This window comes from Sorex fumeus, unplaced genomic scaffold (assembly GCF_029834395.1).
Source record: "Sorex fumeus unplaced genomic scaffold, SorFum_2.1 ptg000037l, whole genome shotgun sequence".
NCBI classification, from domain to species: Eukaryota; Metazoa; Chordata; class Mammalia; order Eulipotyphla; family Soricidae; genus Sorex; species Sorex fumeus.
The window spans coordinates 43,970,666-43,982,698 of NW_026606094.1; the positions used below are offsets into that span (position 1 = coordinate 43,970,666).

At 41.1% G+C, this 12,033-nt stretch overlaps 1 protein-coding gene across 1 annotated transcript in view; it reads right to left on the minus strand.

Annotated features, from left to right (window-relative positions):
- Positions 1 to 201: 201 nt before the first annotated feature.
- Positions 202 to 12,033, minus strand: part of CDK6 (cyclin dependent kinase 6) — a 215,071-nt gene continuing 203,239 nt past the window's right edge. The window contains exons 5-7 of the mRNA XM_056118320.1: positions 8,513 to 8,563; positions 4,564 to 4,699; positions 202 to 1,085 (exon numbers count right to left, since the gene is read on the minus strand). Of these exons, the coding sequence (XP_055974295.1) occupies positions 939 to 1,085; positions 4,564 to 4,699; positions 8,513 to 8,563 (334 nt within the window). The 3' untranslated portion in view covers positions 202 to 938. The remainder of the gene's footprint in view (positions 1,086 to 4,563; positions 4,700 to 8,512; positions 8,564 to 12,033) is intronic.

The following is a 12,033-nucleotide window of genomic DNA, read 5'->3' on the forward strand; positions in this document are numbered from 1 at the left end:
AAGTATAAAGGGAAATAAATCTCAAACCGGGAAATAAAGGCTTTCTTTTTTTTTTATGATTTTATCTATTTGAGGTACACTCCCTAAATCTACCGTAAGTAACAAAAAGCTTATAGGGTATTTTTCAAAAGGAACAATAAAGCATATTATATGAGTTGAAATGAACTTAACAATGAGTAAATTCAATTTTTGGGGGGAAGAGTAAATGGTCTTACAAAAAAGTCCCAAATCCTGAAAGATACTAGAATTTTTTTCTTTTTGTTGCATATAAAACTTCTTCTAGTGAGCTTTTTACTAATGATTTTACTGGTTTTGGCCAGAAAAGAAATGCTCAGGACATAGGCTCAAGTTTCTAGCTTGAGAAGCCTGTTATGTTGAATCACCTTCAGTCAACAGATGCTGGCTATTTATCGGTCACTTTGCATCTTTACAAGTCAATTATTCTGGTTGTTTACAGAAAGCCACACTTTAAGAGAGCAACACACACACACACACACACACACACACACACACACACACACACACACTCAGTCCAAAAGTACCAAATCAGGCTCTGGCAGCTGCAGAGAGATTACATCATAACTCAGCTGTGCCTGGATTGCTCACTTCACACTGGCAGCATTCAAGGTTTAGAAAAATGAAATGGCAGCACAATTTGTCAGCAGCTTCTCTTCCTCTGGAATTTTTCCAGGTTCTTGAAACAAACAGATAGACGAACAGACACACGAATAAACATAAAGCTGCAATCACACTTGCATTGATTTCAAAACAGTAAACTAGGTGGTTTCCTTGGAGAAGCAGAGCCCATCCAGCAGACAGGTGGCAGCTAGAAGGTCTCCAGCTAGTGATCCTCAACAGCTCTGTAAGGCTTACGAGGGTGACCCCATCAGCCATCAGTGGGTTTTCTGGAAGACCAGCTTGAGGTAGCAGCTGGGACCTCAAACTGTCGTCATCTCTGAGCTGTTCTGGCTGGGTGGCAGATGGGAATCCAGGTTCTCCTTGAACCTCTCCAGGTCATGGAAGTATGGATGCGAAAGGGCACCATAGGCAGATATTCTTTTGGCTGGATTAAATGTTAAGCACTTCTGTGGACATAGAAAAACAAAACTGATTGACATTAAAACATGACGGTTTACAGTGCTTACATCGTTAGAGATCTATTCTCTGACATGTACTGTTTAGAATGAGTATTGATTTTAAGGGACACTAAGCAAAATGAAGTCAGTATTCATCTATGAGCCCCTAATGTATAGTGTCTGTGAACATTGAATTATCTATGTAGATTGCTTCCTGCCTAGACTTTCTCTATACCCTAGATTTCAGTATAACTTTCATAGTTTAACTATAATCTAGAGTTTACGATAACTTTTTTTATCCATTGACAGGATAAAAAAAAAGTTTGCTTTGTTCAGGTGTGAAGGGTAGTTACTTAATCAGGGTGCTGAGTGGAGAGAGCAAGCAGGGCAAAAGCTTAAACCTGACTTTTCAGTTCCACTAGCAATGCTGCCCCAGGGCTGCCCCAGCAGAGGATGGACTGTCTTCCTCCCAATTCACATCAAATGGCCATATGGACCACCAGCAACTCTACGAAACATTAGGCAGAATGGTAGGAAGAAAGGTCAGTTTCTGGAGCGGCAAACTCCATTCCTAAACTATCAGTATATAATTAATAAATCAGAGTAGTTCCTCTTATCACTTCTTCATATTCGTGTTAATCCTAGGTGAATCATCTAATTCTTCAAAACTTCTCCTCTTATCCTCCTACCCATTGTCAGTGGTGTGTCCTATAGACAATGTTGTTTGCTTTCATACTGCACTTTCTCCTACCCATGCTGGAGTTAGGAGATATTATGGGATGTCTTTGCTTGTAGCCGAACGGACGTCGTACTCAATTTGCTCCTTGCTGCAACTTGTGATTATAGTCTATGAGGAATATATCATTCAGGGTTCTTGTTGAGAATGAAGGCCTCTGGTGACCATATTTTATAACAGGGGAACCCCTCCCCCCCAAACACCAGAGTGCCTCCTCAGTAGCAAACTTCTAAATAACAAGCGAGCTACCAAGTATGAATTTGTAATGAGACTTTGTCTAGGTGAATATTTTCCCTTCAAATTTACTTATTTCAAACAATGTAGGCTGATATAGGTAATGTCTTAAAAATAAACAGAAAGTATACACATATTCCTGCCATACACATATTCCTGCCCTCATAGGCTGTGGAGGTAAATTTTTCCCTAAACAGCAGAGAATGAATGGCCATGCAGTGAAGATGGGGTGAGAGCTTTCACTGGGAAAACCAGTGCCTAGGTTTAGATGCTGATCAGTGGCCAGGTTCACACAGTGTCCAAGCATAACATCCCTGCTAAAATCTAGACAACTGTGCCTGTATTTGAAATTCAGAAAACAAGGACAGAATGAGAGTACTGGCTGCTCCAAGTAGAGAAGCATTTTCTTGGCGAGGTACCAAAACTTGCTAATTCAGAAGGTAAACGATATACCCCTTGTTCACTGGATTTCAAGTATCAGTAGCAGCCCAATAAGTACAGTCCTCTGTCTACTGCTCTGATCACCGAGTAGGGAATATATAAAAGGCTAAGTCTTATGTTTTTAACAGAAATTGAGCACAGCAGTCCTTATTATTATAGTTTCAGTTGTTGGGTCATATCTGGCTTTGCTCAGGGATTACTCCTGGCTTTGTGTTCAGGGATCACTCCTGGCAGTGCTTAGAGGACCATTTGTGGTGCCAGGGATGGAACCTGGCTTTACTATGTGCAAGGTAAGTGCCCTACCCTCTGTTCTATCTCAAGGGCTCCAAGAAATCCTTATTTTTTAGTGAGGTATATTCTAGTCTGTAGTTATGAAATTGTAGCACCATCCTCCCGTTGTTCATCAATTTGCTTGAGCGGGCACCAGTAACGTCTCCATCGTGAGCCTTGTTACTGTTTTTGGCATATCGAATATGCCACGGGGAGCTTGCCAGGCTTTGCCCTGCGGGCAGGATACTCTTGGTAGCTTGCCGGGTTCTCCAAGTGGGATGGAGGAATCTAACCTGGGTTGACTGCGTGCAAGGCAGAGCTGTGCTATCGCTCCAGTCCTAAACGGCATGTGGTCGTCCAGGGTTCGATTCCTCCACCCCTCTCGTAAGCTACTGAGAGTATCCCACCTGCACGGCAAAGCCTGGGAAGCTACCCGTGACTTATTCAATATGCCAAAAACAGTAACAAGTCTCACAATGGAGACGTAACTGGGCCCGCTCGAGCAAATTGATGAACAATAGGAGGACAGTGCTACAGTGCTACAGTTATAAGATAAATGAAATATAATTCTATAGTTTCTTTGTAAAAATATTTTCCCAAAAAAGCAGTGGAAAAGAGGACCTGGAGGACTGGTCCATGGTTGGAAGTTTGCCAAGGTTGGGGGAGGGCAGTTAGGACACTCCAACCACTATGACAATGACAGTTGGAAATGATCCAATCTGGACAAAAACTGAGTGCTGAAAGGAAGTAAAGAGATATACATGATAACCTTTTAGTACCTGTAGTGTAAACCATAATGCCCAAAAGGAAAGAGAGAGAGGACATAGAGGCAGGCTGGGGGAGTAGTGGGTGGGTGGGTGGGTGGGTGGATGGTGCATTCAAATAAACACATACTAGATTACCTAGAGTAAGAGTGCATGAATCATGACCCTGTAATAATACTTCTGGGAATATATCCCAAGGGTGCAGAAAAGCACAGGCATCTGAAATGACATCTGCATCTGTATGTTCATTGCAGCACTGTTCACAATACTGCCTCTCAGTATCTGTATTGCAAACCATAATGTCCCAAGGTAGAGAGAAAGTATGGGGAAAATTTTTTGCCATAAAGGGATTGGAAGGGTTTTGATGGGGGGGAATACTGGGACAATGGTGGTGGAAGATGTGCACTGGTGGAGGGATGGGTGTTCCAGCATTGTATGACTGAAACTCAAACATGAAAGCTTTGTAACTGTATCTCACGGTGATTCAATTAAAAATACTATGGAAAAAAAAAGTGCATGGATCACTGGTGGTGGGACTACAGTAGCTAAACAACTATAAAATAATTTCATTCTATTCTAAACTATCAAACCCCAATAAAACAATTTAAAAAAGTTGATCAGACACTTTCTATGGTTTTTATTTTGTTTTTTGGACAATACCCGGCTGCGCTGAGGGGTAATCCTGGCTTTGTGAGCTCAGGGAACACTTTTGGCTGTGCTTGGGGGGCCATGTAAGATGCTGGGAATTGAACCCAGGTCTGTCACATGGAAGGCAAGCGCCCTACCCGCTGTACTGCATCTCTGACCCAGGGTCAGACTCTTTCTAGAGGAACTAAAGACAATAGTGAATAACGTCCCCAGCACAGGTGCGAAGAGGAGAGCTGCAGAGACCCTGTGGGGTCATGGCACAAAAGGCTGAAACCAAGGATTTTGCCTCACATTCACGAGCAACAAGAGCAACCCTTTCATCAACACAACTGGCTACACAGACAGACTCACAGGCATAGTAGCTGGACTATGACTGTGCAGTCCACGAACTTACCAGCAGTAGGTCTTTGCCTAGTTCATCAATATCTGCTACAAACTTCTCAATTGGTTGAGGAGATTTGGAATTAAAAGCCTGTCGGGGAAGAGCAACATCTCTAGGCCAGTCTTCTTCTCCTGGGAGTCCAATTACGCTACAAAAGAGCCGCACAGGAACACAAGCATTAGCAGCTATGCAGACGCCATTGCCCACCAAATTCTAGAGGAAGATTCACTCATGAGGGTCAGAGGACAAAGGGCACCAGGTGCTGCTCACTTGTATAACCAGCTGGAGTAGCCCTGAGCATTGTTAGGTGTGACCCCAGAAACCTATCGACCATTTTTTTTTTACTCTGAATTTAAAAATTATCGATTTGCTCGAGCGGGCCCAGTAACGTCTCCATTGGGGACTTTGTTGTTACTGTGTTTGGCATATCGAATACGTCATGGGGAGCTTGCCAGGCTCTGCCATGCGGGCGAGATACTCTCGGATACAATATAGAGCTACTCAAAAAAACAGCCATGCTATTTTAACTACTGTTACAGTGACAACGGCCTGGATGGTTAAGGCTGTATCTTCTTAAAGAGGACTAATGCTCAGAAAGGGTTCTCCTGAATGGGGTGTAAATGGTGTAAATGTCAAGGGATCCCTGGAGGGCTTTGGTTCTCTCCTATTACCTCACTAGGTAAGGTCACAGATTTTACTCATGGAAGAGCAGAATCAAAATATCGTAACTGTACCTGTCACTGTCCCTGTCACCATAGTGAAAGACACTATGGTGGTCCCTGAGAATACTGGGGGAGCTGCAGATAAGGAATTTTTCTGAAGACCTTTGATAATCAGATTGCAAGACTAAACACACACACTCTCTCTCTCTATATATATATATGTATAAAACACTACTTATATATAAAACACTACCTATATCAGCTGACATTTTATATATATATACACACACACATATATGCACATATATTCAAAACTAACATTTTAAAGTATTGATTATAATCAGATCAGACAGACTCACAGGCATAGTAGCTGGAATAAATGAACAGGAGCAACAAACTGGGTGACATACAAATGTGTTTAATAGCAGGATCGAGAATAAGTGCAGAAGGAAAAAATGCCTTTTATTATCAAAGGAAATAAGTATATATTTGAACAAAATTAGATAAAGGAAGAAAAGATAGCTGATTAAAGTAGTTAATTTAAAAAATTTCATTCACTTAGCTTTATAGAGATTAAAAAAAAGGACCACATCCATCAGTGTTTGGAGGAGGAATATTCCTGGTGATGCCCAGTCTAGCAGTGGGGGACTGGGTGACAACAGGACTACACCCAGCAGTGCTCAGGGGAAGGTATGTGGTACTGGGGATCAAAGGCCTTTCACATGCTAAGCACCTGTTCTACCCCCCAGTTCTTTTAGCTATTTTTATATCAGTATTTTTGCAGTCACCTAGAGTTTATAATAATTACTTTAAAATGTTAGCTCTGAATATATGTATGTGATATATATATAGAGAGAGAGAGAGAAAGAGAGAGAGTTTAATCTTGCAATCTGATTATCAAAAGTCCTCAGAAAAGTAAGGTTGTCTATGAATGTGTATCATTTTATATACATACACAACTTTATACATTTATACATATAAAATTTTAAAAGACTTAAAAAATTTCTCTCCGTCTCTGATTCCCTCAGTCTGACTTCCTCAGACATGTAGGAGGACAGGCACATTATTCTGAATGGGCTATTCTTTTTTATAACAATGCTAGGGGTCAAACCCAGGGCTTCATACATGAGAAGCATACACTATACCAATGAGCTCTACCTCCAGGCTCCTGTTATTTCCATTTTATAGATGGAAAAATTGAGCTTGAGGAATGAAATGAGTTTCCAATATCACCAACTATATGTTCAGTCTCTGATTCCAGAGTAAAATTAAACACAGTTCTCCTGATTCCAAATTCAAGACCTTGTTTCCATTATCCATAATTTTACTTCCCAAATAAATCTAAAATAAGCTAAAAGCACTTAATTTTACTTTCAAAGTATATTTTCTTAGAAAGTATCAATTTTAGGGCCACAGAGATTGCTCAATGGGCTACTGCATAAGTTGTATATGCAGGAGACCTGGAAATAGATACCCAGCATCTCCTGGGCCCAAGTACTGCCAGGAGTGGACCTCCCCTCCCCCCCTCGCCTGACACACACACACAGGAGCAGCCCCTGTGCACCACTGGTTATTACCTAGAAAAAAAAAAAGCAAAAAAAAAAAAAACCTAAGCAACATTTCCTTTGCCCAACCCCTCCCCCACCAAAAACAAAAATCCTATCAATCTTTAGATACAGAAACCTTTTTCTTTATTGGAGAAAATAAGTAAGACTTTCCTTTAAAAAACATTCCAGTCTAATATACGTTAATAATATTCAGCTTAAAATTTAGTATGAATTTTTATGGTCCATTTATGAGTGTTGTGAAGTTCTGATAGGCCCATTAAAAACTGCTTGCATTAAACTTCAGTATTTGGACAGCTGAATATAGGCCTTAAAAGCTGCTATTTGTGTTGGAAAGACTGACGTCACAAAATCTACAAATGGCAGTAATGGCAGGGGCAGAAATAATTTTCAAGTACTTCAGAAATGACACTAGGGTGCAGCATTGTCCCTTTTCTCTAAGCCAAATGCATGTAGAAGAAATACACTTTCAGTGACACAAGGACAGAAACCAAGTAAAATCTCAAGGCACAAAACATATAGAACTTTTACTTTTTATGGCTTCTCTTCTGTGGGAAACCTAGACTCCCAGGTTTTTGACCCGAGAAGAAGTAGTTTTCCTTGGAAGCAAGTCAATCATGCTCATAAGCGTTTCCTCTGGTCTTATCTATGGCTTCGAGGATTTAGGGGCATCAACAATACTAGCACAGACTGCAGGGGTGGAAGCTGACAGAACCCCACCAAGGTGGTGCCGGCAGGGAATGCAGTAGGGAAAGGACTTGAGGATAGGGCAAGTTGGTCTCTGTAAATAGCATTTTTCCTTTTATGAGAGCATTACTGGAATGTCTGACTTTCAGAGTTCCCTCTTTAAGAACATGTGCACATAAATACATTCAATAGTGATGGGGAAGCACAGTGGGAGTTTATCACTCCATGATCAAGGAACCTGACTTCCAGAAACAGAGAGGGCCATGGAAGTTTTATTCTGTACTTGCCTACCTTGCAAAGTGGGCAAGTACTCACCTAGTCCCAGCTGTATGCTCAGTGGATCGATCCTCATGGTTCTCTGGGAACCAGGTGGTGCCAGAATTGGAACCAGAATCCACTGCATGCAATGTCAGCACCTTACACACTGTACTATCTTTCTGGACCCGTAAGAGTTGATATTTTGAAACCTTACGAGCACTGTCTAAGACCTTTATGTGGTGCTTTAAACAAATTTTTCAAGAGTGTAAAACCATTCAGTCGCAGCTGTAGGATCAGGATGAGGATTCTCATTTCCTAGTTCTGACTTCTCAGGGAAAATAGATAGTGTAGCATACCATCCTGTGTCCAGAAAAAGAAAGCTGTGCAAACCATCCTGACTAAGAGGACTCAGTACAGGATGGAAACTTAGTGGGCAGAGCATGGGCTAACTAGGGCACCAAGTGCCCACCTCTGGTGGTGGATCTGAAATGAGCTCAAACAGAAAACACTACGAATTACTTTAAAACTGGAGCTCAGCAAAGCGAAAAAGGAGAGCAGCAAAATGAACCACGTAAGCAACATACAAACGTCCAGAGCAGAGCCCTTACACACACATCAGGAAGGGCTCTGCGCAGAGCAGCACCAAGTCCCCACTCACCACACAGTGTCTGCAGCAGCAGCTTGGGGCAGGAAAGATAAAGATAAACATATTACATGAGCAGCAGAGGAAAAGTCACTGTAAATGTTTGAAAAGTATAGACAGTAAGGTTAAAACTAGTTGTTACTTACTCCAAGATTTTTCCTAGTTGGTCAACATCTGAACTTCCACGAAAAAGAGGCCTAAAAGAATAAAGGTAAGTATTAAGCAAGGAATTGTCTTAGGCTACATTTCAATCATATTTGTCATTACCACTGTTAAATCGGAAGCAAAATATTCTTTATGGGTGGGGAGGAAGTACACAATTGAGACATCTTTCCTTCGGAAAACGAAATTCTGCTGAATGGATGTTGTTTGCAGGCAAGGTTATAATCCCATCTTTTTCCTGAGTGTGTGTGTGTGTGTGTGTGTGTGTGTGTGTGTGTCTGTCTGTCTGTCTGTTTGTCTCTGTGTGTGGTGTAATCTAATCTCCTGAGGTTTGTGTTTATGCATTATGAGTTCTAGTGTGATGGTAAGCTGCAGCAGTGGCTTATGCCCTGAGTTTTGCCTTTCAACCCCCTTTTTAATTTGTGTCCTTCACATGTTTTGCTAGCTCCCTTGTGCATTTAGGTAAATGCCTATGTCTTTTTTTTTTTTTTTGCTTTATGGGTCACACCCGGCAATGCACATGGGTTACTCCTGGCTCATGATGCACTCAGGAATTACTCCTGGCAGTGCTTGAGGGGCATATGGGATGCTGGGAATCGAACCCGGGTTGGCTGAGGGTAAGACAAATGCACTACCCGCTGTGCTATCACTGCAGCTCCACAAATGCCTATGTTTTATGTTCACCTGTGAGATGTTTTAGTAGAAACAGCCAAAACCACAAATCTCTATTTTTTTGTTGGGCTTAGCATATAAAATGAAAAGTACTAGCCATCTGTGAATTAGAACTGGCCCATCAGTTAGGACTTCTTTAATGAGTGTAGCAGGCAGAACATCTAAAACTTAACTGCTCTACTGCGGCTAGTGAGATCTGCTAAAAACCCATAAGAAAGATTTGCTCCATAGCACAGAATGACTTTTGCCTCTTCAGAAAGACCTGATAAGTCTGAAGTCTATGGTTTAAGTTCATAGACCCAGTGGACCCAGACTGCATGCATTTAACTCCTATGAAATGAATGGGCTGAAATCTATTGTCTCAAACAATAGAAAGAGTTGATGTGAAGGAGGGAACAGGCCCAAGTGGAAACAGGTAACCCCAGGTGTCCAAGAAGATGGTTATCAATGTAATCAAACTCTTAAAACCATTTGTTCACATTGATAGAAAAATTGAAATAGTTTATATATATATTTTATGATGGAGAATACGACGCATGTCTTAAACACAGAGAGGATGAATGCAGAGGAAGAAGGAAAACTTTCATTAGGAGGAACACTCACGTGTGCCATGTTGGAGTATGAAGATACTAGAGTTAGACTACCTAGAATCACCCCCAGGCAACTTGTATGATACTGATACTGTCTTTATTTTGGTTTTGGGGCCACACCTGACAGTGCTCAGGAATGACTCCTGGCTCTGTGCTCAGGAGATCACATGCAGTGCTGGGGGCTGAACGTGGATTGGCCTTGTGCAAGGCAAGTGCCTTAACCTCTGTGTTATCTCTCTGGCCCTATAACCTAACTTTAAATGAAAGATTCTTTGACAAAAGAGAAAAAAAAGGTATAGTGCAGGACTATTTCACAGATGAAACCTTATTAATAACAGTTCATAAACCATGGTGCCCAAAATGAAAAATGAAAATAAAAAAATGAATGAAAATCTTTGATAAGAAATGTTGGCTCTACCAGGGTTCTCACCTGTGTGGACCATGTACCGAAGCAAGAAACATAGTAGGATTTTCATCAAGATTATTCCGAGTAACCTCTCTCCTCAGATTAAACACTCTTTAATTCATGTAATTTGACAGATCCGAACATTAATCTCTGATCCTTTTCTCGGGTTTGATGGTGAGGGAGAGCTTAATTCTACGACCCTGAATAATTTTGTAATTTTAGGAATGATTCAGCAAAGACACATACATGTGAGTCGGACTTGACTCATTCATTATTATTATGACACAGAGCTGAGCAGGGAGAGAGTAGAGATCTGGAGCAGCACAGTGAGGGAGAACACAAGGAGAATGAAGGAAAACTTAATGGAAAGAGACTGAGAAATGGATAGCAACAACCTGCGGAATCCAAAATATCCTTGAAAAGAACTTCTTTTCAGTGAAACAGATTTCTTCCTATTGCCTGCTAATCTACTTCCTAGAATCTCTGCGGGAAGAGTTAAGATGAAAAAGAAATGGCCCTTTACATACATACTATGAGTCAGGAGCTCATAAAAGACAAAAGGCGGGACCAGAGTGATAGTCCAGCAGGTAGGGAGTTTGCATGCAGCCGACTTGGGTTCGATCCCAGGCGTCTCATATGGTTGAGCATCGCCAGGAGTAACCTCTGAGCACTGTCAGGTATGACCCAAAAAGTGGAAGAAAAGAAAAACAGAATGAGAAAAGGCTTTGTAGTTGTTTTGGGTACTGCAGGGAGGGGACTAAGTTCTATCATCTTGCCTGTTTTTAGACATTCCTCTTCATACCGTGAAACTTCCTAAATCTGTTTACTAATCTTTAAAAAAAAATAAGCAATAGAAATAACCTATCAAGGGATCGGAGACATAGGATCTTAGGTAAGGGGTCTGCCTTACACATGTCTGACCTAGGTCTGTGCTGACATCTCATATGGTCCCTGAATCATCCAGGGTGATTTCTTGAATGCAGAGTCAGGAGAAAGCCCTGAGCACAGCTGGATGTGCCACCTTCCCTCTCCCCTCCCAGACACACACACAAATCTAACTAAGGATTGGAAACCTGAAAATTATTATTTTTTTAATAATTTTATTTATTGAATCACTGTGAGAGCAGTTACAAAGCTTTTGAGTTCAAGTGAAGATTATTTTTTTAGTTAAAAAGTTTCTTATATACATTTCTTATGGTGGGGGTGTTAAACATCGACAATAAGAGAAACGACAAAAATTACCTTAAATGAATTTTTGAATTTTCAGCAGTTTGCCCCAAATGTTTGGGCAATGTTACACAAACATCTGCTAAAAACCTTTGGTGAACCTAATTTTTATGAATCCATTTCTAATTTTAAACACACATTTATTTTCTCTTCATTCTGCTTACGGTCCTCCTTTTTTTAAAAAAAATTTTTAATTTTTATTAGTGAGACACCATCAGGTACAGTTGTAGACTTACAAATTTTTGTGCTTGGGTATCAATTATACAATGATCAAATACCCGTCCTTCCACCAGTGCCCATTTCCCACCACCACGGATCCCAGTATTCCTCCCGCCCCCCATCCCCCCCATTCCCCCCTGCCTCCCTCTGTGTCAGGGCATTCCCTTTTGTTCTCTCTCTCCTTTTGGGTGTTGTGGTTTGCAAAAGAGGCATTGAGTGGCAATCATGTTTGGTCTATAATGTTTTGTCTATAGTATACTTTCAGCATGCTTTTCCCATCCTAGGAGGATCCTCCCAACACCCTTTATTTGGTGCTCCCTTCTCTATCTGGTCCTCCTTTTATACTCCAAAGAATTTCTACACTCTCATGTCTCAGGACAGTAACAGTTAA